Consider the following 22931-nt stretch of genomic DNA (forward strand, 5'->3'; position numbering starts at 1 on the left):
TGTGGGTGCCTGAGGTCATTATTCTCTTCTATTTTTGTATATGTTTAAAATTTGCCATAATAAGACATAGAAAAAAAATACTTCATTACCTTTCTCAGTAGGAAAGCAGAAAGAGAAAAACTAAAAAGCCATAGGGAACACAGCAAGTTCAGCTAAAATTAACTAGAGATAATACTGTTAATAAACACATTAGGTAATATAACATCCTTCTGACATAACAAACATAAAATTTATTTTATTTAAAAAATTGACCAAGAGAGATTAAGGACTGGTAATTATATGCATTAGCCAAAGCTAGAAACTGAATCAAGTAGTTCCCTACTTTATTAGCCTATAATACATCCTCACATTCATGAATTATTATTCACAGATTTGCCTTTTCATTATAAACCCTGGAGGTACCATGATATATTGTAATTAGTAATTTTGTCAAGGCATAAACTTTAATCTCCAGAAATAAATGACCAGAAGAGTCCTTTAACAACTAATAAATAAATAACAAAGGAAAGTTAGTGAACCCAGCAGACCACCCTAACATCCATATCTCAAAGAAGCTTGTTGTTCTCTACTTTTTGATTCATAAAGTAATTAAAAAAATGTCTTCTTGGTGAAAGAAAGCCAACTGCTGATGACAGTAATGGAAATAAAGAAAAAATAAAGAGAAATAAGAAAGTGATGACTATTAGTCAAAAATTAGAAATTTTAGATTAAATTTTAAAGTGAAATGTTAAATTTGGCAATAAATTAAATCAATGATCTGAATAAGTCCACTATATGCTTAATAAAGAAACAAGAAAATACAGTTTGTGAAACTATTTTTGAGATTACTCCACTCAAGGCAAAAATCTACATTTTTGAAGAAAATTTTAAACTATAGCAGCACTCTCAAAATTGGAGATTTATGAAGGCCTTAGGAGGTACCTCTTGAGAACAACGTTCTAAACACTGTATTTACGTTGAATGAGTGTAATGAGCACTCTTCTTCCAATTACAAAGTGAGAATTTTCTAAAATTCCTTTTCCAGCTATATAATAAATACAGTATGGGAAAAGACACAATTTATAAGGAAATAATTTTAAACTTAAAAATGGAGAGCAGACAGTCATAAATGAGAAAAGGTCAAGTATTGCCATGGTAACAAATACATTCTTGGTATGTCCTACATTCCTTCGTTTTCGTAACTAACCTTTCCCCATTCCATGTGGTTTGGCTGAGACTGACCCTTCCACTCTGCATCTGCACCCGGGAGTAAACCCAAGCCCGAGGCCTGACCCATCAGAGTGCTTCCTGCTACCTGGCTAAAGAACTGGTTCAAGGATGGGAATGTGCACCAAGCTGGAACAGTCAGAGTCCTCTCCAGGCCTTTCCTTTTAGAACTTCTGGAAAAGGCAAGCTTTCTTCATTTGGGATCATACATTTTAAAAACACACAAACTGGATCTCCTCCTGGCCATTCTCCCCAGTTACTTGGATAAAGCCATCTGTAGTGGCAGGGCATATGCCTAATGCATGAGTGAGGCCAAGCCTGAGATGCAAAACAAATGCAAGAAGAGGAGCACATCCCCAAAACATCACTAAGGGCCAAAGAACTAGATGTCCTCAAAGCTATTTCTACCCTTGGACTTTTGAGTTATGTGAACAATAAAGTTCCTTTTTCACTTACGCTATTTCGAAATAACATTCTATCTCTTAAAAGTGAAAGAGTTCCAATTTAGTTTTACTGTACAGAGAAATAAAATTTATCTAGTAAATCCAGTAATTATTCCAGTATACACTATCATAAAAGGCACATTTTAGATTATAATGACTTATCTTTAGAACACCTATCTTTTCCCTTACAAAGATATGTTTTAAATTACAACTAGAACTCATCATGGAAAACACGTGTCACTCAGAATAAATGTGATCTGGGTACTCACACTCATCCAGGCCCAGCTGATAGGCCAGGTTCTGTAGGCCTCGTACCTTCTCCATCAAATTAGCTGTGGTGAGGCTACCCAGTTCTGAAAGAGAATCATTTATTTCAATGCCATTTCTTTCCACTCTTATCTAGTAACAATTCATTTGGGTTGGGAATTCTTGTTATAGAAGTTTTCAAGCTATTTTCCTTAATCCCTACTGAAAAAGTAGATAATGGATCCATATCTCTTCTCCCCCAATTTTTCCCCTACAAAACAAAACAATGAATGTTTTGACAATTGTGTAATGTCTCAGAAGACTTTACCCACTTAATGAGAAAAGATAGTATAAATACAAGAGTAAATTAAGTGTTTTATTTTAAGGACCCTTTAATATCATTTATTTTTATCATCCTTCTTTTGCGTTTCATACTAAATGAATAAACCATTAAAATATGAAACCTTGTGATACGACATAGCATTGAAAAAGGCTTGCAAACAGATCTCTATCTTGCAAAACAGATGTTATTTCCACTGTCATTTCTAAGTCCCCATTATTCCAATTAACAATAAAACTGCAAAACACTGTTTTATATTTCCCTAAGTTTAGAAAACATAGACTAAATATAAATCTAACCTTTCCCTTCAAATCAAATTACTATAGAATTTTTTAAGTTTACTAGTCAAAAAAGGCAGTATACTTAGAAAAAAAATCTTACTTTCCCAAATTTCATTTAATGAGCACTTAATTCCTTTTAGGGTTAAGGCACAGATCAATTTGCATGGAACATAGGCTATGATCCCTTTCTAAAAACTTTACGTTTTCTTAGAAAATATGTACTGATGGGCTGTGATATAAATGTCTATTTGAAATAATAGAACAATGAACCCAAGATGCCCTTGAGACAATTTTTCCATGATTGGCTAATGGAATTGAAGCATCTGCATTTATGCATTTCATGCAGAACAATGAATTACTTTTGAAATCAAATAAAGGAGTTTTTTTCCCACTTATCATGTTACAGTAATTATCTGTATCTGGCGTAAGTAGTCCTTCTTGATCTGTTCAGCTCCTTAAATAGCTCAAGAATCCCAGGTTTTTGCCTTAATTTCAGTCTAATTACTTCAGAACTATCATGAATCTTATCACCAGAAGGATGATCAAAAAATGAATAAAGTAGAGCAAATATCAAGGGAAATTAATGTTTTTTAATTTAAATTTCTACTTTGAGATTGTGTTCCAAATCATTTATCAAACAACCATGTACACTACTTACAGTATTCTTTATGGAAGAAATTGATGGGCTAGAAAGAAATAAAAGATAGGTCTTAACCCACTAAGGGGTTGCCATTTAATAGTCCTGACAAAAATATATAACAATAAATCCTAAATAAGGCACCTGTTGTAGTGGAATGAGAACTAGACTTAAAATAAAAGATGAGAGTTTAAATTTTAACTCTTTCTAACAAATCTTGCTTAATTAAGTTAACCTCTGAACTTTGGTCATCACACCTAACTCATAGGACCTTTATGAGAATTAAATGAGGAAACTTATGGGAAAGCTTTTTGTGAACTGTAAAGCACCAAGCAAAATAAAGTTCATATTAAAAGAATTTTGTGAGAGGCGGGGCAAGATGGCAGACTGGTGAGCTGTATGTTTTAGTTTCTCCTCCAGGAAAGTAGGTAAAAAGCCAGGAACTGCGTGGACTGGACACCACAGAGCAATCTGTCTTTGGGCATACTTCATACAACACTCATGAAAACGTGGAACTGCTGAGATCAGCGAGATCTGTAAGTTTTTGCGGCCAGGGGACCCGCGCCCCTCCCTGCCAGGCTCAGTCCCGGGGGAGGAGGGGCTGTCAGCTCCAGGAAGGAGAAGGGAGAATTGCAGTGGCTGCTCTTATCGGAAACTCATTCTACTGATTCAAACTCCAACCATAGATAGACTGAGACCAGACACCAGAGACTCTGAGAGCAGCCAGCCCAGCAGAGAGGAGACAGGCATAGAAAAAAAACAACACGAAAAACTCCAAAATAAAAGCAGAGGATTTTTGGAGTTCTGGTGAACACAGAAAGGGGAAGGGCGGAGATCAGGCCTTGAGGCGCATATGCAAATCCCGAAGCAAGGCTGATCTCTCTGCCCTGTGGACCTTTCCTTAATGGCCCTGGTTGCTTTGTCTATTAGCATTTCAATAACCCATTAGATCTCTGAGGAGGGCCGTTTTTGTTTTTTTTTGTTTTTTTTTTTTTTTAAAACCTTTTTGCTTTTTCTAAAACAATTACTCTAAGAAGCTCAATACAGAAAGCTTCAAAGAATTGAAATTTGGGCACGTCAAGTCAAGAGCAGAACTAAGAGAGCTCTGAGACAAAAGGCAATAATCCAGTGGCTGAGAAAATTCACTAAACAACACAACTTCCCAAGAAAAGGGGGGTGTCCGCTCACAGCCACCATCCTGGTGGACAGGAAACACTCCTGCCCATCGCCAGCCCCATAGCCCAGAGCTGCCCCAGACAACCCAGTGTGACGGAAGTGCTTCAAATAACAGGCACACACCACAAAACTGGGCGTGGACATTAGCCTTCCCTGCAACCTCAGCTGAATGTCCCAGAGCTGGGAAGGGGGAGCAGTGTGAATTAACAGAGCCCCATTCAGCCATCATTTGAGCAGACTGGGAGCCTCCCAACACAGCCCAGCAGCCCAGAACTGCCCTGGGGGGACGGCACTCACCTGTGACATAGCACAGTCATCCCTCAACAGAGGACCCGGGGTGCACGGCCTGGAAGAGGGGCCCACTTGCAAGTCTCAGGAGCCATACGCCAATACCAAGGACTTGTGGGTCAGTGGCAGAGACAAACTGTGGCAGGACTGAACTGAAGGATTAGACTATTGCAGTAGCTTTAAAACTCTAGGATCATCAGGGAGATTTGATTGTTAGGGCCACCCCCCCTCCCCGACTGCCCAGAAACACGCCCCACATACAGGGCAGGCAACACCAACTACACACGCAAGCTTGGTACACCAATTGGGCCCCACAAGACTCACTCCCCCACTCACCAAAAAGGCTAAGCAGGGGAGAGCTGTTTTGTGGAGAACAGGTGGCTCGTGGACGCCACCTGCTGGTTAGTTAGAGAAAGTGTACTCCACGAAGCTGTAGATCTGATAAATTAGAGATAAGGACTTCAACTGGTCTACAAACCCTAAAAGAACCCTATCAAGTTCAGCAAATGCCACGAGGCCAAAAACAACAGAAAATTATAAAGCATATGAAAAAACCAGACGATATGGATAACCCAAGCCCAAGCACCCAAATCAAAAGACCAGAAGAGACACACCTAGAGCAGCTACTCAAAGAACTAAAGATGAAGAATGAGACCATAGTACGGGATATGAAGGAAATCAAGAAGACCCTAGAAGAGCATAAAGAAGACATTGCAAGACTAAATAAAAAAATGGATGATCTTATGGAAATTAAAGAAACTGTTGACCAAATTAAAAAGATTCTGGACACTCATAGTACAAGACTAGAGGAAGTTGAACAACGAATCAGTGACCTGGAAGATGACAGAATGGAAAATGAAAGCATAAAAGAAAGAATGGGGAAAAAAATTGAAAAACTCGAAATGGACCTCAGGGATATGATAGATAATATGAAACGTCCGAATATAAGACTCATTGGTGTCCCAGAAGGGGAAGAAAAGGGTAAAGGTCTAGGAAGAGTATTCAAAGAAATTGTTCGGGAAAACTTCCCAAATCTTCTAAACAACATAAATACACAAATCATAAATGCTCAGCGAACTCCAAATAGAATAAATCCAAAAAAACCCACTCTGAGACATATACTGATCACACTGTCAAACATAGAAGAGAAGGAGCAAGTTCTGAAAGCAGCAAGAGAAAAGCAATTCACCACATACAAAGGAAACAGCATAAGACTAAGTAGTGACTACTCAGCAGCCACCATGGAGGCAAGAAGGCAGTGGCACGATATATTTAAAATTCTGAGTGAGAGGAATTTCCAGCCAAGAATACTTTATCCAGCAAAGCTCTCCTTCAAATTTGAGGGAGAGCTTAAATTTTTCACAGACAAAGAAATGCTGAGAGAATTTGCTAACAAGAGACCTGCCCTACTGGAGATACTAAAGGGAGCCCTACAGACAGAGAAACAAAGACAGGACAGAGAGACTTGGAGAAAGGTTCAGTACTAAAGAGATTCGGTATGGGTACAATAAAGGATATTAATAGAGAGAGGGAAAAATATGGCAAACATAATCCAAAGGATAAGATGGCCGATTCAAGAAATGCCTTCACGGTTTTAACGTTGAATGTAAATGGATTAAACTCCCCAATTAAAAGATATAGATTCGCAGAATGGATCAAAAAAAATGAACCATCAATATGTTGCATACAAGAGACTCATCTTAGACACAGGGACACAAAGAAACTGAAAGTGAAAGGATGGAAAAAAATATTTCATGCAAGCTACAGCCAAAAGAAAGCAGGTGTAGCAATATTAATCTCAGATAAAATAGACTTCAAATGCAGGGATGTTTTGAGAGACAAAGAAGGCCACTACATACTAATAAAAGGGGCAATTCAGCAAGAAGAAATAACAATCGTAAATGTCTATGCACCCAATCAAGGTGCCACAAAATACATGAGAGAAACATTGGCAAAACTAAAGGAAGCAATTTATGTTTCCACAATAATTGTGGGAGACTTCAACACATCACTCTCTCCTATAGATAGATCAACCAGACAGAAGACCAATAAGGAAATTGAAAACCTAAACAATCTGATAAATGAATTAGATTTAACAGACATCTACAGGACATTACATCCCAAATCACCAGGATACACATACTTTTCTAGTGCTCACGGAACTTTCTCCAGAATAGATCATATGCTGGGACATAAAACAAGCCTCAATAAATTTAAAAAGATTGAAATTATTCAAAGCACATTCTCTGACCACAATGGAATACAATTAGAAGTCAATAACCATCAGAGACTTAGAAAATTCACAAATACCTGGAGGTTAAACAACACACTCCTAAACAATCAGTGGGTTAAAGAAGAAATAGCAAGAGAAATTGCTAAATATATAGAGACGAATGAAAATGAGAACACAACATACCAAAACCTATGGGATGCAGCAAAAGCAGTGCTAAGGGGGAAATTTATAGCACTAAACGCATATATTAAAAAGGAAGAAAGAGCCAAAATCAAAGAACTAATGGATCAACTGAAGAAGCTAGAAAATGAACAGCAAACCAATCCTAAACCAAGTAGAAGAAAACAAATAACAAGGATTAAAGCAGAAATAAATGACATAGAGAACAAAAAAACAATAGAGGATAAATATCACCAAAAGTTGGTTCTTTGAGAAGATCAACAAGATTGACAAGCCCCTAGCTAGAATGACAAAATCAAAAAGAGAGAAGACCCATATAAACAAAATAATGAATGAAAAAGGTGACATAACTGCAGATCCTGAAGAAATTAAAAAAATTATAAGAGGATATTATGAACAACTGTATGGCAACAAACTGGATAATGTAGAAGAAATGGACAATTTCCTGGAAACATATGAACAACCTAGACTGACCAGAGAAGAAATAGAAGACCTCAACCAACCCATCACAAGCAAAGAGATCCAATCAGTCATCAAAAATCTTCCCACAAATAAATGCCCAGGGCCAGATGGCTTCACAGGGGAATTCTACCAAACTTTCCAGAAAGAACTGACACCAATCTTACTCAAACTCTTTCAAAACATTGAAAAAAATGGAACACTACCTAACTCATTTTATGAAGCTAACATCAATCTAATACCAAAACCAGGCAAAGATGCTACAAAAAAGGAAAACTACCGGCCAATCTCCCTAATGAATATAGACGCAAAAATCCTCAACAAAATACTTGCAAATCGAATCCAAAGACACATTAAAAAAATCATACACCATGACCAAGTGGGGTTCATTCCAGGCATGCAAGGATGGTTCAACATAAGAAAAACAATCAATGTATTACAACACATTAAAAACTCGAAAGGGAAAAATCAATTGATCATCTCAATAGATGCTGAAAAAGCATTTGACAAAATCCAACATCCCTTTTTGATAAAAACACTTCAAAAGGTAGGAATTGAAGGAAACTTCCTCAACATGATAAAGAGCATATATGAAAAACCCACAGCCAGCATAGTACTCAATGGTGAGAGACTGAAAGCCTTCCCTCTAAGATCAGGAACAAGACAAGGATGCCCGCTGTCACCACTGTTATTCAACATTGTGCTGGAAGTGCTAGCCAGAGCAATCCGGCAAGACAAAGAAATAAAAGGCATCCAAATTGGAAAAGAAGAAGTAAAACTGTCATTGTTTGCAGATGATATGATCTTATATCTAGAAAACCCTGAGAAATCGACGATACACCTACTAGAGCTAATAAACAAATTTAGCAAAGTAGCGGGATACAAGATTAATGCACATAAGTCAGTAATGTTTCTATATGCTAGAAATGAACAAACTGAAGAGACACTCAAGAAAAAGATACCATTTTCAATAGCAACTAAAAAAATCAAGTACCTAGGAATAAACTTAACCAAAGATGTAAAAGACCTATACAAAGAAAACTACATAACTCTACTAAAAGAAATAGAAGGGGACCTTAAAAGATGGAAAAATATTCCATGTTCATGGATAGGAAGGCTAAATGTCATTAAGATGTCAATTCTACCCAAACTCATCTACAGATTCAATGCAATCCCAATCAAAATTCCAACAACCTACTTTGCAGACTTGGAAAAGCTAGTTATCAAATTTATTTGGAAAGGGAAGATGCCTCGAATTGCTAAAGACACTCTAAAAAAGAAAAACGAAGTGGGAGGACTTATACTCCCTGACTTTGAAGCTTATTATAAAGCCACAGTTGCCAAAACAGCATGGTACTGGCACAAAGATAGACATATAGATCAATGGAATCGAATTGAGAATTCAGAGATAGACCCTCAGATCTATGGCCGACTGATCTTTGATAAGGCCCCCAAAGTCACCGAACTGAGCCATAATGGTCTTTTCAACAAATGGGGCTGGGAGAGTTGGATATCCATATCCAAAAGAATGAAAGAGGACCCCTACCTCACCCCCTACACAAAAATTAACTCAAAATGGACCAAAGATCTCAATATAAAAGAAAGTACCATAAAACTCCTAGAAGATAATGTAGGAAAACATCTTCAAGACCTTGTATTAGGAGGCCACTTCCTAGACTTTACACCCAAAGCACAAGCAACAAAAGAGAAAATAGATAAATGGGAACTCCTCAAGCTTAGAAGTTTCTGCACCTCAAAGGAATTTCTCAAAAAGGTAAAGAGGCAGCCAACTCAATGGGAAAAAATTTTTGGAAACCATGTATCTGACAAAAGACTGATATCTTGCATATACAAAGAAATCCTACAACTCAATGACAATAGTACAGACAGCCCAATTATAAAATGGGCAAAAGATATGAAAAGACAGTTCTCTGAAGAGGAAATACAAATGGCCAAGAAACACATGAAAAAATGTTCAGCTTCACTAGCTATTAGAGAGATGCAAATTAAGACCACAATGAGATACCATCTAACACCGGTTAGAATGGCTGCCATTAAACAAACAGGAAACTACAAATGCTGGAGGGGATGTGGAGAAATTGGAACTCTTATTCATTGTTGGTGGGACTGTATAATGGTTCAGCCACTCTGGAAGTCAGTCTGGCAGTTCCTTAGAAAACTAGATATAGAGCTACCATTCGATCCAGCGATTGCACTTCTCGGTATATACCCGGAAGATCGGAAAGCAGTGACACGAACAGATATCTGCACGCCAATGTTCATAGCAGCATTATTCACAATTGCCAAGAGATGGAAACAACCCAAATGTCCTTCAACAGATGAGCAGATAAATAAAATGTGGTATATACACACGATGGAATACTACGTGGCAGTAAGAAGGAACGATCTGGTGAAACATATGACAACATGGATGAACCTTGAGGACATAATGCTGAGCAAAATAAGCCAGGCACAAAAAGAGAAATATTATATGCTACCACTAATGTGAACTTTGAAAAATGTAAAACAAATGGTTTATAATGTAGAATGTAGGGGAACTAGCAGTAGAGAGCAATTAAGGAAGGGGGAACAATAATCCAAGAAGAACAGATAAGCTATTTAACGTTCTGGGGATGCCCAGAAATGACTATGGTCTGTTAATTTCTGATGGATGTAGTAGGAACAAGTTCACTGAAATGTTGCTATATTATGTAACTTTCTTGGGGTAAAGTAGGAACATGTTGGAAGTTAAGCAGTTATCTTAGGTTAGTTGTCTTTTTCTTACTCCCTTGCTATGGTCTCTTTGAAATGTTCTTTTATTGTATGTTTGTTTTCTTTTTAACTTTTTTTTTCATACAGTTGATTTGAAAAAAGAAGGGAAAGTTAAAAAAAAAAAAAAAAAAAAGAAAAAAGACAAACAAGGAAAAAAAAAAAAAAAAGATGTAGTGCCCCCTTGAGGAGCCTGTGGAGAATGCAGGGGTATTCGCCTACCCCACCTCCATGGTTGCTAACATGACCACAGACATAGGGGACTGGTGGTTTGATGGGTTGAGCCCTCTACCATAAGTTTTACCCTTGGGAAGACGGTTGCTGCAAAGGAGAGGCTAGGCCTCCCTGTATTTGTGCCTAAGAGTCTCCTCCCGAATGCCTCTTTGTTGCTCAGATGTGGCCCTCTCTCTCTGGCTAAGCCAACTTGAAAGGTGAAATCACTGCCCTCCCCCCTACGTGGGATCAGACACCCAGGGAAGTGAATCTCCCTGGCAACGTGGAATATGACTCCCGGGGAGGAATGTAGACCCGGCATCGTGGGATGGAGAACATCTTCTTGACCAAAAGGGGGATGTGAAAGGAAATGAAATAAGCTTCAGTGGCAGAGAGATTCCAAAAGGAGCCGAGAGATCACTCTGGTGGGCACTCTTACGCACACTTTAGACAACCTTTTTTAGGTTCTAAAGAATTGGGGTAGCTGGTGGTGGATACCTGAAACTATTAAACTACAACCCAGAACCCATGAATCTCGAAGACAGTTGTATAAAAATGTAGCTTATGAGGGGTGACAGTGGGATTGGGAATGCCATAAGGACCAAACTCCACTTTGTCTAGTTTATGGATGGATGTGTAGAAAAGTAAGGGAAGCAAACAAACAGACAAAGGTACCTAGTGTTCTTTTTTACTTCAATTGCTCTTTTTCACTCTAATTATTATTCTTGTTATTTTTGTGTGTGTGCTAATGAAGGTGTCAGGGATTGATTTAGGTGATGAATGTACAACTATGTAATGGTACTGTAAACAATCGAAAGTACAATTTGTTTTGTATGACTGCGTGGTATGTGAATATATCTCAATAAAATGATGATTAAAAAAAAAAAGAAAAAAAAAATAAAAAAATAAAAAAATAAAAAAATAAATACCATGGTTATAGTAGGATTTTCCTATTTCACCTTATTTTACTAGTTTACTGAGAGTTTTTATTGTAAAAAGTCAAACTTTATCAAAAGCTTTTTCTGCATTGATTGATACAATCATTATTTTACTCCTGTAGTATATTTCATAATACATTATTTTTAATACTGTTAGATTGATTGGCAGATATTTTTATTTAGGACTTTTGAAGCTATGTTCTTAAACTGTCTGGCCTAAAATTTCATGTATCAACATGCATAAGATAGGATGTTGTCATTTCGGAAGAATCAAATGTAAAAACATCCAAGCCTGGACTTTTTGGGAAGGGAGCTCCTTGACTCCTGTTTCAATTTCTCTATGCCTTCTTGTACTGATTTGGGATTTGTGTATTTTTCTAGGAGTCTTTATATTTCATCTAGGTTTTCAAGTTTATAAGCACATACATGGTCATAATGTTTTAAATCATTCTTAAATCTTTTTTGTTTTAATAAAAAGTTATAACTACAAAAAAAAAAAAAAAAAAAAAAGAATTTTGTGGTGGAAGAATCACTATGACTGAGCCTTGAATTGGCAGGATGTTTACACATGGAAACAATAAAGAAAGATATTCCAGATGTGAAGAACTATGAATAAAAAAGACTAAATCGACAGTTTCACTAAAACCGATTCTCAGTGAGAGAAAAACTGGAAAGGTAGTTGTGGAGGAGCATGGATGTCAGGCTAAAAGTTGGAGGTCATCAGCATAACTTACCTTTCAACATGTCGATGTCATCACGTTCTATTTCAGCCATCCATTTAGGTGGAGAGCTAGTGATAGGCTGTCAGAAAATAAGAATATATCTATTCAAATACACACAAAGTATGAAGAGACCCTACTCTTCTTTCTTTAAGAAAGTAACTTGTTACAGAGTCTTCAGGTTGTTTGAAAATACTGGCAAATTATAATTTCAAAAACCCAAATTTCTCATCTTTCAAGTTGGACTCAGAGAAGGAATGCTGGAAGAACTGTTATACTGGTATAACTACTGTACAGCAATGAAAGCAATTAGCTGAAATTTAGCTCTTGCAAAAGCCCCAAACAGATCTGTTTGAAACAAAAATAAATAATATTCCCTGGCACAGGAGAAGATACAAAGAAGAGTCAAGCCAAGTGTGACTGTGAAAACCTTGTGGATCATACTCCCTTTACCTAGTGTGTGAATGGATGAGTAGAAAAATAGGGACAAAAACTAAATGAAAAATAGGGTGAGATGGGGGGGATGATTTGGGTGTTCTTTTTTGCTTTTCTTTTTTATTCTTATTCTGATTCTTTCTGATGTGGGGAAGGTATTCAAGGGTAGATTGGGGTGATGAATGCATAACCATGTGATGGTGCTGTCAACAGTTGATTGTGCACCACGGATGATTGTGTGGTGTATGAATATATTTCAATAAAACTGAGTTTAAAAAAAAAAAAAAGAGTGAAGAAAGAGAAAATCTTCAATGAGGATTGTGACTGGAATGCTTACACTACTTGAAATTTTGAAATTTTACTGTAGAAGTTTTAGAAAACTTTAGAATTTTAAGTTATCTTCTTATTTCTGAAAGTGAACTTATAAATATGAAAGCGGGCCCATTTTTAGAATAACTTTGGATCAGCAGTTTTCAATCCCAGTTGTAAATCAAATCACCTATGTAAATTTTAAAAAATACAAACGCCCTGGCCACACTGCAGATGGACTGAATATAAGGGACTCAGGAAAGTTCACTGGACAGAATAAAGCAAGGGACTCCACAGTTGCAATTTTTAGAAACTCCATAGCTGCATGCTACTGACTCTGGTGTGCAGGTAGGGTTAAGGTTCAGTAACATTACTTCAGCTTTGAGCTCTTTTTCTTTCTTTTAAATTAACATTTATTCAGGACTGACTGTGACAAGCAAAACACTTTACATACTTTATGTCATTTAATTTCCAGACCAATCCACGTACAATCCTATGAAGTATTATTAACCCCATCTTACAACTGAAAAAGCACTTAAGTACAGGGAGATTATAAATCACTTGCTTAAAGACACACAGTTAGTGGAGCCAGGATTCAATACCCAGGTAGTCCGAGTCCAGAGACCACTAGTCTATAATGCCTCCCTTAGAAGGCCCTATATCAAACTCACCATTTTTACCTCTAGTAGGGAAACAGACTATACCAGATGATTTTAACCTGGGGTCCTGGGATGGCCTTGAACCCCTAGAAATGAAACTTAAAATAATATGTATGTGCAGATTTCTGGGGGAAGGTCTAGATATTTAATCAGATTTTCAAGTCACTATATTCTAAAAGTTAAAAAAAAAAAACAAAACACCACATTTATATTTGAAACAAAATATTTAGTTGTAATCAAATATAATTAAATAAAATGAAAACTATGTAGGAAAAAGAATAGAGGAAAATTAAACCAGGGACTGTCTACTAAAACTAAGAGAAAAAAAGAAGCCAATCTAATAACATCAGCTTAAACATGTATTGTTTAATATGTCCTAGGCACTACAGGAAGTGTTTAACATGCATAATGGCATTTCATACTCCTAAAAATCCTATGAGATAGTTTCAGATGAGAAATTTACAGCTCAAAAATGTTAGGAAACTTTCTCAGAGCACAGATAATTAAGTAGCAGAGTCAGGACTCAAACCCAGGTGTGTCTGACTCTTAACGCCCTACTTATGCAATCTTGCACTCCTCATGCTTAGGGCTTAGTGCATAATGAAGAAGCATAGTGCAGTTTTCATGCAACTCTAGCTCTTGAAAAAATGGTAAGAAACTACAAAGTCAAACTCTGCTGAACAAATACTCTCATGGGACACAAAAACCACAGGCCAAGGGGGGCCATACCCTTTAACTCAAAACTGTGAACTCTAAACAATGAGTACAGAATAGTAAGTATACAGCAAATACTGAGACCCAAAAGCATGTTTTAATAGGGATGGGCTTTGGAATCACATAGACCTGGGTTCAAATCCTGACTGTCACTTACTAGGGTTTTGGCAAGTAACTTAACTTCCAAATTTCTCTGCCAGCCAGTGTTTGTAGCACTGGGTTCAAATGCTTCTAAGTAATCAGACCACTCAGACTCCAGTAATCAGAGTAAGGGATTCAAAGCCTGGTTCTGCCACCTATAACCTATAAGATATAGGTTATTTCCCCTAGAAGTGGGAAATCCATGGCTTTAATAGATGTCTTCCTTCAGGTTTCTGAAGGGCCACTGAGAAATTTCAAAATTCTCTAAGGAGGTACAAGTTTAGGTAACAAAGCATCACATTAATGAAAAAAAAAAGCTTCAAAATTATAGTTTGTGCAAAAAGAACATTGGCGATATACACTAAATATTTCAACTGCCTTACCTTAAAAGTTTGAAGCCGAGAAAAGGGGCTAATAGACAAAGGTCAAAATGCCAAAACAGAGCATTTAGACAGAGAAAGACAATATCGTCAATTAAGATGATGAATATATAAACAGATTTCCAGGACTGCACTTACAAAAGACTTGAAGTCTTTGACATTATTCTTGAAAATAAAGAAATAGAGAGATTTGAGCTCTCGAAGTTTAGTTTGCTCTCTAAAGGATAAACTTCATTAGGTAGGCAAGACCTTACTTACACTTTTGAAGGAAGCTGCAAATTCAGCAACACCTGGTACTAAAAAGAAAAAAAAAATTCATTCAATAAACATTTGAGGGCCTCAGACATAGAGGATTCAAAACAAAGGAAAGAAAGCCTTGCCCTCAAGGAAATTACAGGCTGAAAAGAGAGAAAGTCAAAAACTATAATATTGTTTCAGTGCTCCAAGAAAGATATCAGGTCCATGGAAGGGCAGAAAAATAGAAATCTAAATCAGACCAAGGGGGTGAGACAAGCAACTCAGAGGAAATGATGCCTCAGCTAAACTTTGAAGCACCAGAAGTTAGTTGGATGGAGGTGAGGAGACACGATATCTCTTACCAGTAAGTTTAGTTGAAACTTCCTTTTTAGGTACATATTCTGTCAATTCAATTATTTATTTAAATGTCTCATAGAAAAGATCACATTAAAAAGGCAGAAAAATAAAAATGAAATGTTCAACTTCACTAATTAAGAAATGCAATCTAAACACAAGAAAGATCAGTAATGTCCAATACTGACTAGTTCATGAGGAAATGGGCACTCTCAAACATCATCATCCTCTTCTACATACACAAAAATAAGTGTGGAATATTCATTGCCAAATTGTTTGTAAAAGCAAAAATTAAATGTAACTTAAGTTTCCAAATAGGGTATGAGTAAATAAACTATGTACATCAATACAGTGAAATACTACACAACATTTAAGATCCATTAACATATCACTGGGTGGAATATGTTAAGCTGCAGACCACGTACATATGACCCCATCATTACACAAAAAAACGCATCTCCATATACTTAAAAATTTTTTGCTTATCTGTATAAGCATACAAAAGGTCATAATATCTGAAATTTTTTTACAGATACAGTTTTTTAAAATACTATTTTTTTAAAAGCCTGCCTATCATTTCCTGAGTCACAATGTATTCTGAACAAATTAAACCACCAAACAACTATTCTTAACACTGGACCATGGAATTCAGTCAGGTCTCTTTCCTTTAAAGTAAAATTAAAACTTCATTACAGTTAAATAATATCTCTTCAAAATCTCCCTCAAAGGAACACTGGATACTGGTTCCATGTTGAGTCTAATGTAAAGAAACCAAAAACTTACACTGTTCTGGCCAAAGGTCTGGTGAGGCACGGTCAAGTTTTTCAAAACTTAGCAAAGATGCTTCCAGATCAGTCCCTAGAACAAAACACCCAGATGAGCCACAAAGACACATTCATTTATATTTTATTATGTTACAGTCTCAAAGAACATAAACTGGAACACTCACCTGCAAGTCTAGAGATTTGAGTTCTGTAACTACTGATGCTACTGAATCATGATGTAACACAAGTAAATCATTCTCCCTCAACCTTACTTTTCCAATCTCTAAAAGGGGAATGATATTTTACTGGGGTGTTAGAGAAATGTATATAAAAAAAATCACCTGTATCTTCACTCATATTCCTGGACTTTCCTCCAGTTATAATCAATTAAGTGCCCCTGCTCCCATGAAAGACTAACTACTCTACTTGGACTCTGATGCCATCTTCTCTTGTTTTGTCAAGGACATCATCTTAAATAATCTCCTCTGTCTTGCTCCATCAGTTTCTATCTGGTTTACTGGCAGTGGAAGAGGAACGATACTTCCAAGAGCAGACTAGACAACAACTGGCAGCCTTGAGGAAAACACCATGAAGATGAGATCATTCATTCTAAGAAAGAGATTGAGCATCTGCATCAAGAAATCAAGTGGCACAAGCAGAAGATCAAGAAACTAAAACCTGACGATTAAATGCACACTGTTACCAAGAGAATGGCTGCATAATCACTGTCCACTTCTAATGGACTCAGTTCTGATTTAATTAATATTGGTCTGTGTGCTGCCAACAGATTATAATAAATTGTCAGCAGTGGAAAATGAAACAAACAACAACAAAAAAAAACAGCAAGCAAACCTGCTCCAGAATTTCTCTTCTTTAAAAAAAAAAAAAACTCTCTCTTTACCCCATGACCACCTCCACCTAGCCTTCACTGCAAAAGTTCCCAAGTTGTCTACTATCCCTTTGTCTCCCCTTCCTTGCCACACATTCTCTCCTGAACATATAACAACCAGGTTTCTGCCCCTACTTAGATGGAGACTGCTCTTGTCAAGGTCATCCATGACCTATGGTGTTAAATCCAGTGGTCACTCCTCTGTCTTATGTGACCTCTTTGCAGCATCCACACCCTGTCCATCTCCTTGAAATGCTCCACTCCTAGCTTCTATAAAACCACTATACTGTTTTTCCTCCCACCTCACTGCTCCTTCTTCAGTCTCCTCTACTCAGGCTAACTCTACTCTCTACCTAAGGTCTCCTAAGGGAACTCCACCTAGTCCCACTAGCCTTTACCATTGTCAACATACCAAATGATTCCATATTTATATTTCCAGTCCCAACCCAAGTGGCTACTTGATATCTCTCTCAATTTCTATGTGTGAAAAACCCTTAAACATAGTATGTTCAAAACCATACTCCTTTCTAGTCTTCTCCATCTCAAAACACAGCACCACTAAGAATCCCGATTCTCAAACCAAAAACCTTCACTCTCCCACAACCAATCCATCAGTAAATCCAGAAGTTTCAATCTCTAAAATGTATGCTGAAACTATATTAGTCCAAGGAACCATCATTTCTTTCCTGGCACTTCAATAACCTCTTAACAGGCCTCTCTGCTTTCATTCTTGCTTTCTCCATCTTTTCTCCAAACCTAGCTGGAATGGATTCTTTTTTTTTTTTTTTTTTAATGGTCAGTCAGTTCATACCACTCTCCAGCTTAAAGGACTCCTTCCAGCTTAAGGACTTCTCAGCTAAATCTATACATGTATATCTACCACATACTATGTAATCCGATTTGATACAGCTCCTGCCTAATTCTACAACACCATTTCCCCTCCACTCTTTCCCTGCCATACATTAGGTGCTCAGTATTAAAAACAACAGTTAACATTTGTTGAATACTTACTTGAACTCAGTATGCTAACTGGTTGTATAAATTAGTTAATTTAATGCTACAAACAGTGGTTCTTAACATACTGTGGGTAAACCACATATTTGGAAATCTGAAAAAAAAAAAAAAGCTATGAACTCATTCCCCAGAAAAATATACATGTGTAAAAATGTTTTCAACATGTGCTTTTCTCTAAACTGAATTTTTAACTAATATTCCAAGGGAATTTCTGTTGGCAATCTAATAGGCAAAGAACTATAATGAATTACCTTAACTAAAGCACTAAAAACAGAAACAAAGAAAAGCTGTGTGTAACACAATATGCAAACTTTGAAATTCCTAAGGAATGTTACTGATGGGAAGCTCAACATACTAGTGGTAGAATTTGGTGGTTCCTCAAAAAAGTTGAACAAAGAATTACCACTCCTAGGTATATACCCTAAAGAATCAAAAACAGGGACTCAGTTTCTTCCTCCTAGCAGCATTGCTCACAAAAGTCAAAAGATGGAACTAACCCAAGTGTCCATCAACAAATAAGTGGATAAAGAAAATGTGGTCTGGCCATACAATGGAATATTATTCAGCCATAAAAAGGAATGTAGTTATAAAACATGCTACAGCATGGATGAACCTTAAAAACATTATGTTAAGTGAAATAAGCCAGAAACCAAAGGCCATATACTGCATGATTCCACTTACATGAAATGTTTAGAATAGGCAAATTCATGGAGGAAGAAAATAGGTTAGAGGTTGTTAGGGATTGGAGAAAGAGGAATGGGGAGTTATTGCTTAAAGGGCACAGAGTTTCTGTTTGGGGTGATGAAAAGGTTTTGGTTATAGATGACGGGAAGGGGTTGCACAGTATTATGAATATAATTTAGGCTACTTATTTGTACACCGAAAAATGGTTAAAATGGCAAATTTTTAATTATATATGTCTTGACAATAAAATTAAAAAAAAATTATTGGGGGTTCGAATCAACCAACAAAGGTGATCTTATGATAATTGACCTGTGACATAATTCAGATTTCTGGTCTTACTTTCATACATTAAGTAATTAGATGGTTTATTTGGATTTCTACTCTCATTTTCAAAGAAGCCTCAGCAAATTTAGAATTAAAAAGACAAAAGATTTAATGAACCAAACATATTTTCAAATGAACATTATTTGAATTAAAATTTAAAGACAGAGATATGTGAAACACTAAAAACAGAAGTGAGAGAGCTAGACAGTTGGATATTTTAGGATGACATACTTATTTAGAAGCTGAATTTAATTTCAAAGTGTTCAACTTGATATTGCCAGATTATAAATTAGGTGGTGAAGATAGCGGAATGACACATTTCAGGGCTCTGTCACCCCCCAGAGGCTTTGAAAAGCCAGCAAGAACTAGCAGAAATATTTATCTCAAAGCCCCAGGAAACAGAGAAATGCAGTAACAGGGTGAGTGCTGAAACAAGAAAAGAGGCCATTTTAAAAGGATAGGGTCAGGTGGTGCCCTGCTGGCCTCTCCCCCACTCCTTATCCCCCATCAGCTCTGCTCCTCAGTGTGGATCCCTGGTACCAGTTCAAGAGGGAGCAGAACAGCCATAGTGCACACACTAGGGACACATATATCTGGCCAAATCTGTCTGGTGGTGGCCTAAAGGACTCACTGTACCAGAATTTGACCTGCATGGAGAAGGCAGCTTACAGAGCTCTCCTACAGAATGCTGTGGAAGAGTAGTCAAGTCATGTTGCCTGGGGCAAGGGATTGCTAGCTGTAGGGACATACAGTGCAGTGCCCAGGACTGTGAGGAAATCAGTTCCTAGGAAAGAAGGGATATTTGGAACCTTGTAAACAGAGGAATTCCTAGGGTCACACATGCATGCCCCAAACAAGACCCATGAGCCTAAAGAACCAGGGAGGCCCGTAAGCTTTGGCCGAGAGTTAGCCTCTAAACTCATTGTACGGATAAACCCTGAAGGAGTGCACTTGCACAGGTCAACCTGCAAAGACTTGAGAAAGGCATTTTTTTTCTTTCTTCTTCCTCTTTTTTTTTTTTTTTCCATTAGCTCCTGACATTTAAGAAAAGCTCTGTCATAACACTAGCTGGATGCAAGCTTAAGGAAAAGATGCTTCAGAGTCTAAATTCCAGTAATAACACAATAAAATATCAAAATGTCCAAGTTTCAATAAAACATCACAAAACATACAAGGAAACAGGATGGGATGGTCTAGGCAATGAGAAGATTAAAGCATTAGAAACAGTCAGTGAGGAGGATCAGACCTAAGACATCCCAAAGACTTTTAAAAAATGATCCTAATATACTAAAAGAGCAAAAGAAAAATATGGATAAAGAAACAAAGGAAATTGGAAAAATGATAGATAAACACAAAGAGATTACCAATGAGAGATGGAAATCATGAAAGGGCAAACAGAGCTGTAGACTACAGTAACAGAAATTAAAAATTTCCTAGAGGGGTTCAACGGTAGATTGGTGTGGGCAGAAAAAAGAATCAATGAACTTGAAGATAAGAAAATTGAAATCAACCAGCCTGAGGGGTAGAAAAAGGAAAGAATGGAGAAAAGTGAACAGAACCTGAGAAAACTGTGGGATACCATCAAATGTACCAATGCACGCATTGTTGGATCCCAGAAGGAAAAGAAAGTGAGAAAGGGGCAGAGAGAATATTCAAGGAAATAACAGCTGACCACTTCCCAAATTTATCGAAAGGTATGAATATACACATCCAAGATGCTCAACAAACTCCAGACTGGATAAACCCCAATACTCATAGTGTGCTATGTTATAATCCAACTGATGAATGCCAAAGATAAACAGATAATTCTGAAAGCCACAGAGAGAAGCAATATGTCACATACAAAGGAGCAGCAATAAGATTAAGTGTCGATTTTTCATCAGAAACCATGAAGGCAAGAAGGCAGTGGGAAGATGTATTTACAGTGCTGAAAAACTGCCCTTCCATATCTGGCAAAAGTGTCTTTCAAAAAAAATGAGGGAGGGATTAAGAAACTCCCACATAAACAAAAGCTGCAGCACTTCATCACCACCAGACAGGCCCTACAAGAAATGCTAAATGGAGTTCTGCAGGTTGAAGGGAAAGGACAACAGAAAATTGACTGAAGCCACATGAAGAAATAAGAACTGTGGTAAAGACAATGACAAGGGTAAATATAAATACCAGTACTATCATATTTTTGATTTGCAACTCCACTTTTTACTTCCTACAGGATCTAAAAGGCAAATGCAAAAATGTATTGATCAGTGGTTTTGGACTCAATGTATAAACATGTACTTTGTGACAAAAACTACATAAAGGTGGGGGAGGTATGGTATAGGAACATAGTTCATGTATGTTATTGAAGTTAAATTGGTGCCAAAGCAAACAAGACTGTTACAGATTTAGGACATTTAATTTAAGTCCCATGGAACACACAAAGAAAATATCAGAGGACGTGCAAACACATGGAGATGGAAAGTAGAGTACAAGTTACCAGGGGTTGGGGGTGGGGTGGGGAACAATAGAGATTTAGTGCAAAATGAGTTGAAGGTTTCTCTTTGGGATAGTTGGAAAGTCCTAGTAATGGACGGTGGTGAAGGTGCTGCAACATTGTAAATGTGATTAATCCCAGTGAATGGTATGCTTGGGAGGGGTTGGGATGCGAAGATAATGTTGTATGTATGTTTCCACAATTAATAAGAAAGAAAGAGAAACTAAAGAGAGAATGATGGGATCTAAGAACGGAGAAGAAAAGACTCAAAAGGACATTATTGGGACATAAGAAAAAAATTAGAAGATAGGATGTAAGCGTTATATTAATGTTAAATTTCTTGAACTTCATACCTGCACTTTAGGTGATTACATAAGTGAATGTCTTTGTTCATAGGAAATGTACATGGATGTATTATATGTTCAAGGATTATGATGTGTGCAACCTGCTCTCAAATGTTCAGAAAACAGACAGATGATAGATAGACAGGTAGATAGACAGACAGACAGAATGAAACAGCAAAAGAGGTAAAAGGTTAAAATTGGTGGATCTGGTTATCTGAGGGCATGGGGGTATGTCGGAGTTCTTTCTATGGGTTTTGTATTATTTTTGCATCTGTCCTGTATGTTTGAAATTATTTTTTTTTAAAAAGGAAAAGATTAGGTGGAAAAGGGTAGAACTCTGTAAAAGATGAAAATGGAAACTTAAAAAATCAGGTGTGCAAAACAAAATAAATTGCTTAGTAAAACAAGAACAAAAAAGGGAAAATAACAAAACTAAAAAATCAAGTGAACAAATGAAGTGACCAAAGGATAGAAGAAAAAATAAAATGTTTCAAATACTTTTCCTGTGAAAAAAAGGAAAAGAAAATTGAGAGAAGACAGCAAATAATCAAACACAAGGAACACAGCTCTTGAATGTCCCAAACTTAGTACTAAAATAAACATTTTAAAGCAATTACTTCTACTTCCATGACTTTGCAGACTTTTTAATCGCCCCTTTTCTCTGGTAAGAGAAGGACATTTTAGGAAGAGAGCACTCAGGCAGGAAAATCTCTTCTGACTCTGAACACCATCATAAGTTTTACAGTAGGTATCTGTAATCAAAATACTTAAGACAGTACCAGGGGCTATATTATTTATGCATATATCTAATCATTCTTTCAATATATATTAATTGAAGACCTAATGTTCGCCAGGCATGAGCTAAAACCTGGAATACAACTGTGAAGAAGACAGACTTGGAATTTATAATCTAGCAGCAAAGGGGCAGAGTTAACAAAATAACAGTGCTGGCAATGAAAGATACTGAGTACTGAGAGTAAAAATGATGGAGAAGGGCAACTCCAGAGAGTGTGGTCTGGGAAAACCTCTCTGGCAAGCTTTCTCATCTAAAATGTGACTTGAAAGTGTTTACATGTTAATTT

The 22931-nt window shown here is 36.9% G+C and overlaps 1 protein-coding gene across 1 annotated transcript in view; it reads right to left on the reverse strand.

Annotated features, from left to right (window-relative positions):
* LIN52 (lin-52 DREAM MuvB core complex component) overlaps window positions 1–22931 on the reverse strand; it is a 149125-nt gene that overhangs the window by 124291 nt on the left and 1903 nt on the right. The window contains exons 2-5 of the mRNA XM_037832313.1: window positions 16141–16215; window positions 15025–15062; window positions 12144–12210; window positions 1919–2002 (exon numbers count right to left, since the gene is read on the reverse strand). Of these exons, the coding sequence (XP_037688241.1) occupies window positions 1919–2002; window positions 12144–12210; window positions 15025–15062; window positions 16141–16215 (264 nt within the window). The remainder of the gene's footprint in view (window positions 1–1918; window positions 2003–12143; window positions 12211–15024; window positions 15063–16140; window positions 16216–22931) is intronic.

The sequence above is a fragment of the Choloepus didactylus genome, chromosome 4, assembly GCF_015220235.1.
Source record: "Choloepus didactylus isolate mChoDid1 chromosome 4, mChoDid1.pri, whole genome shotgun sequence".
NCBI lineage: Eukaryota > Metazoa > Chordata > Mammalia > Pilosa > Megalonychidae > Choloepus > Choloepus didactylus.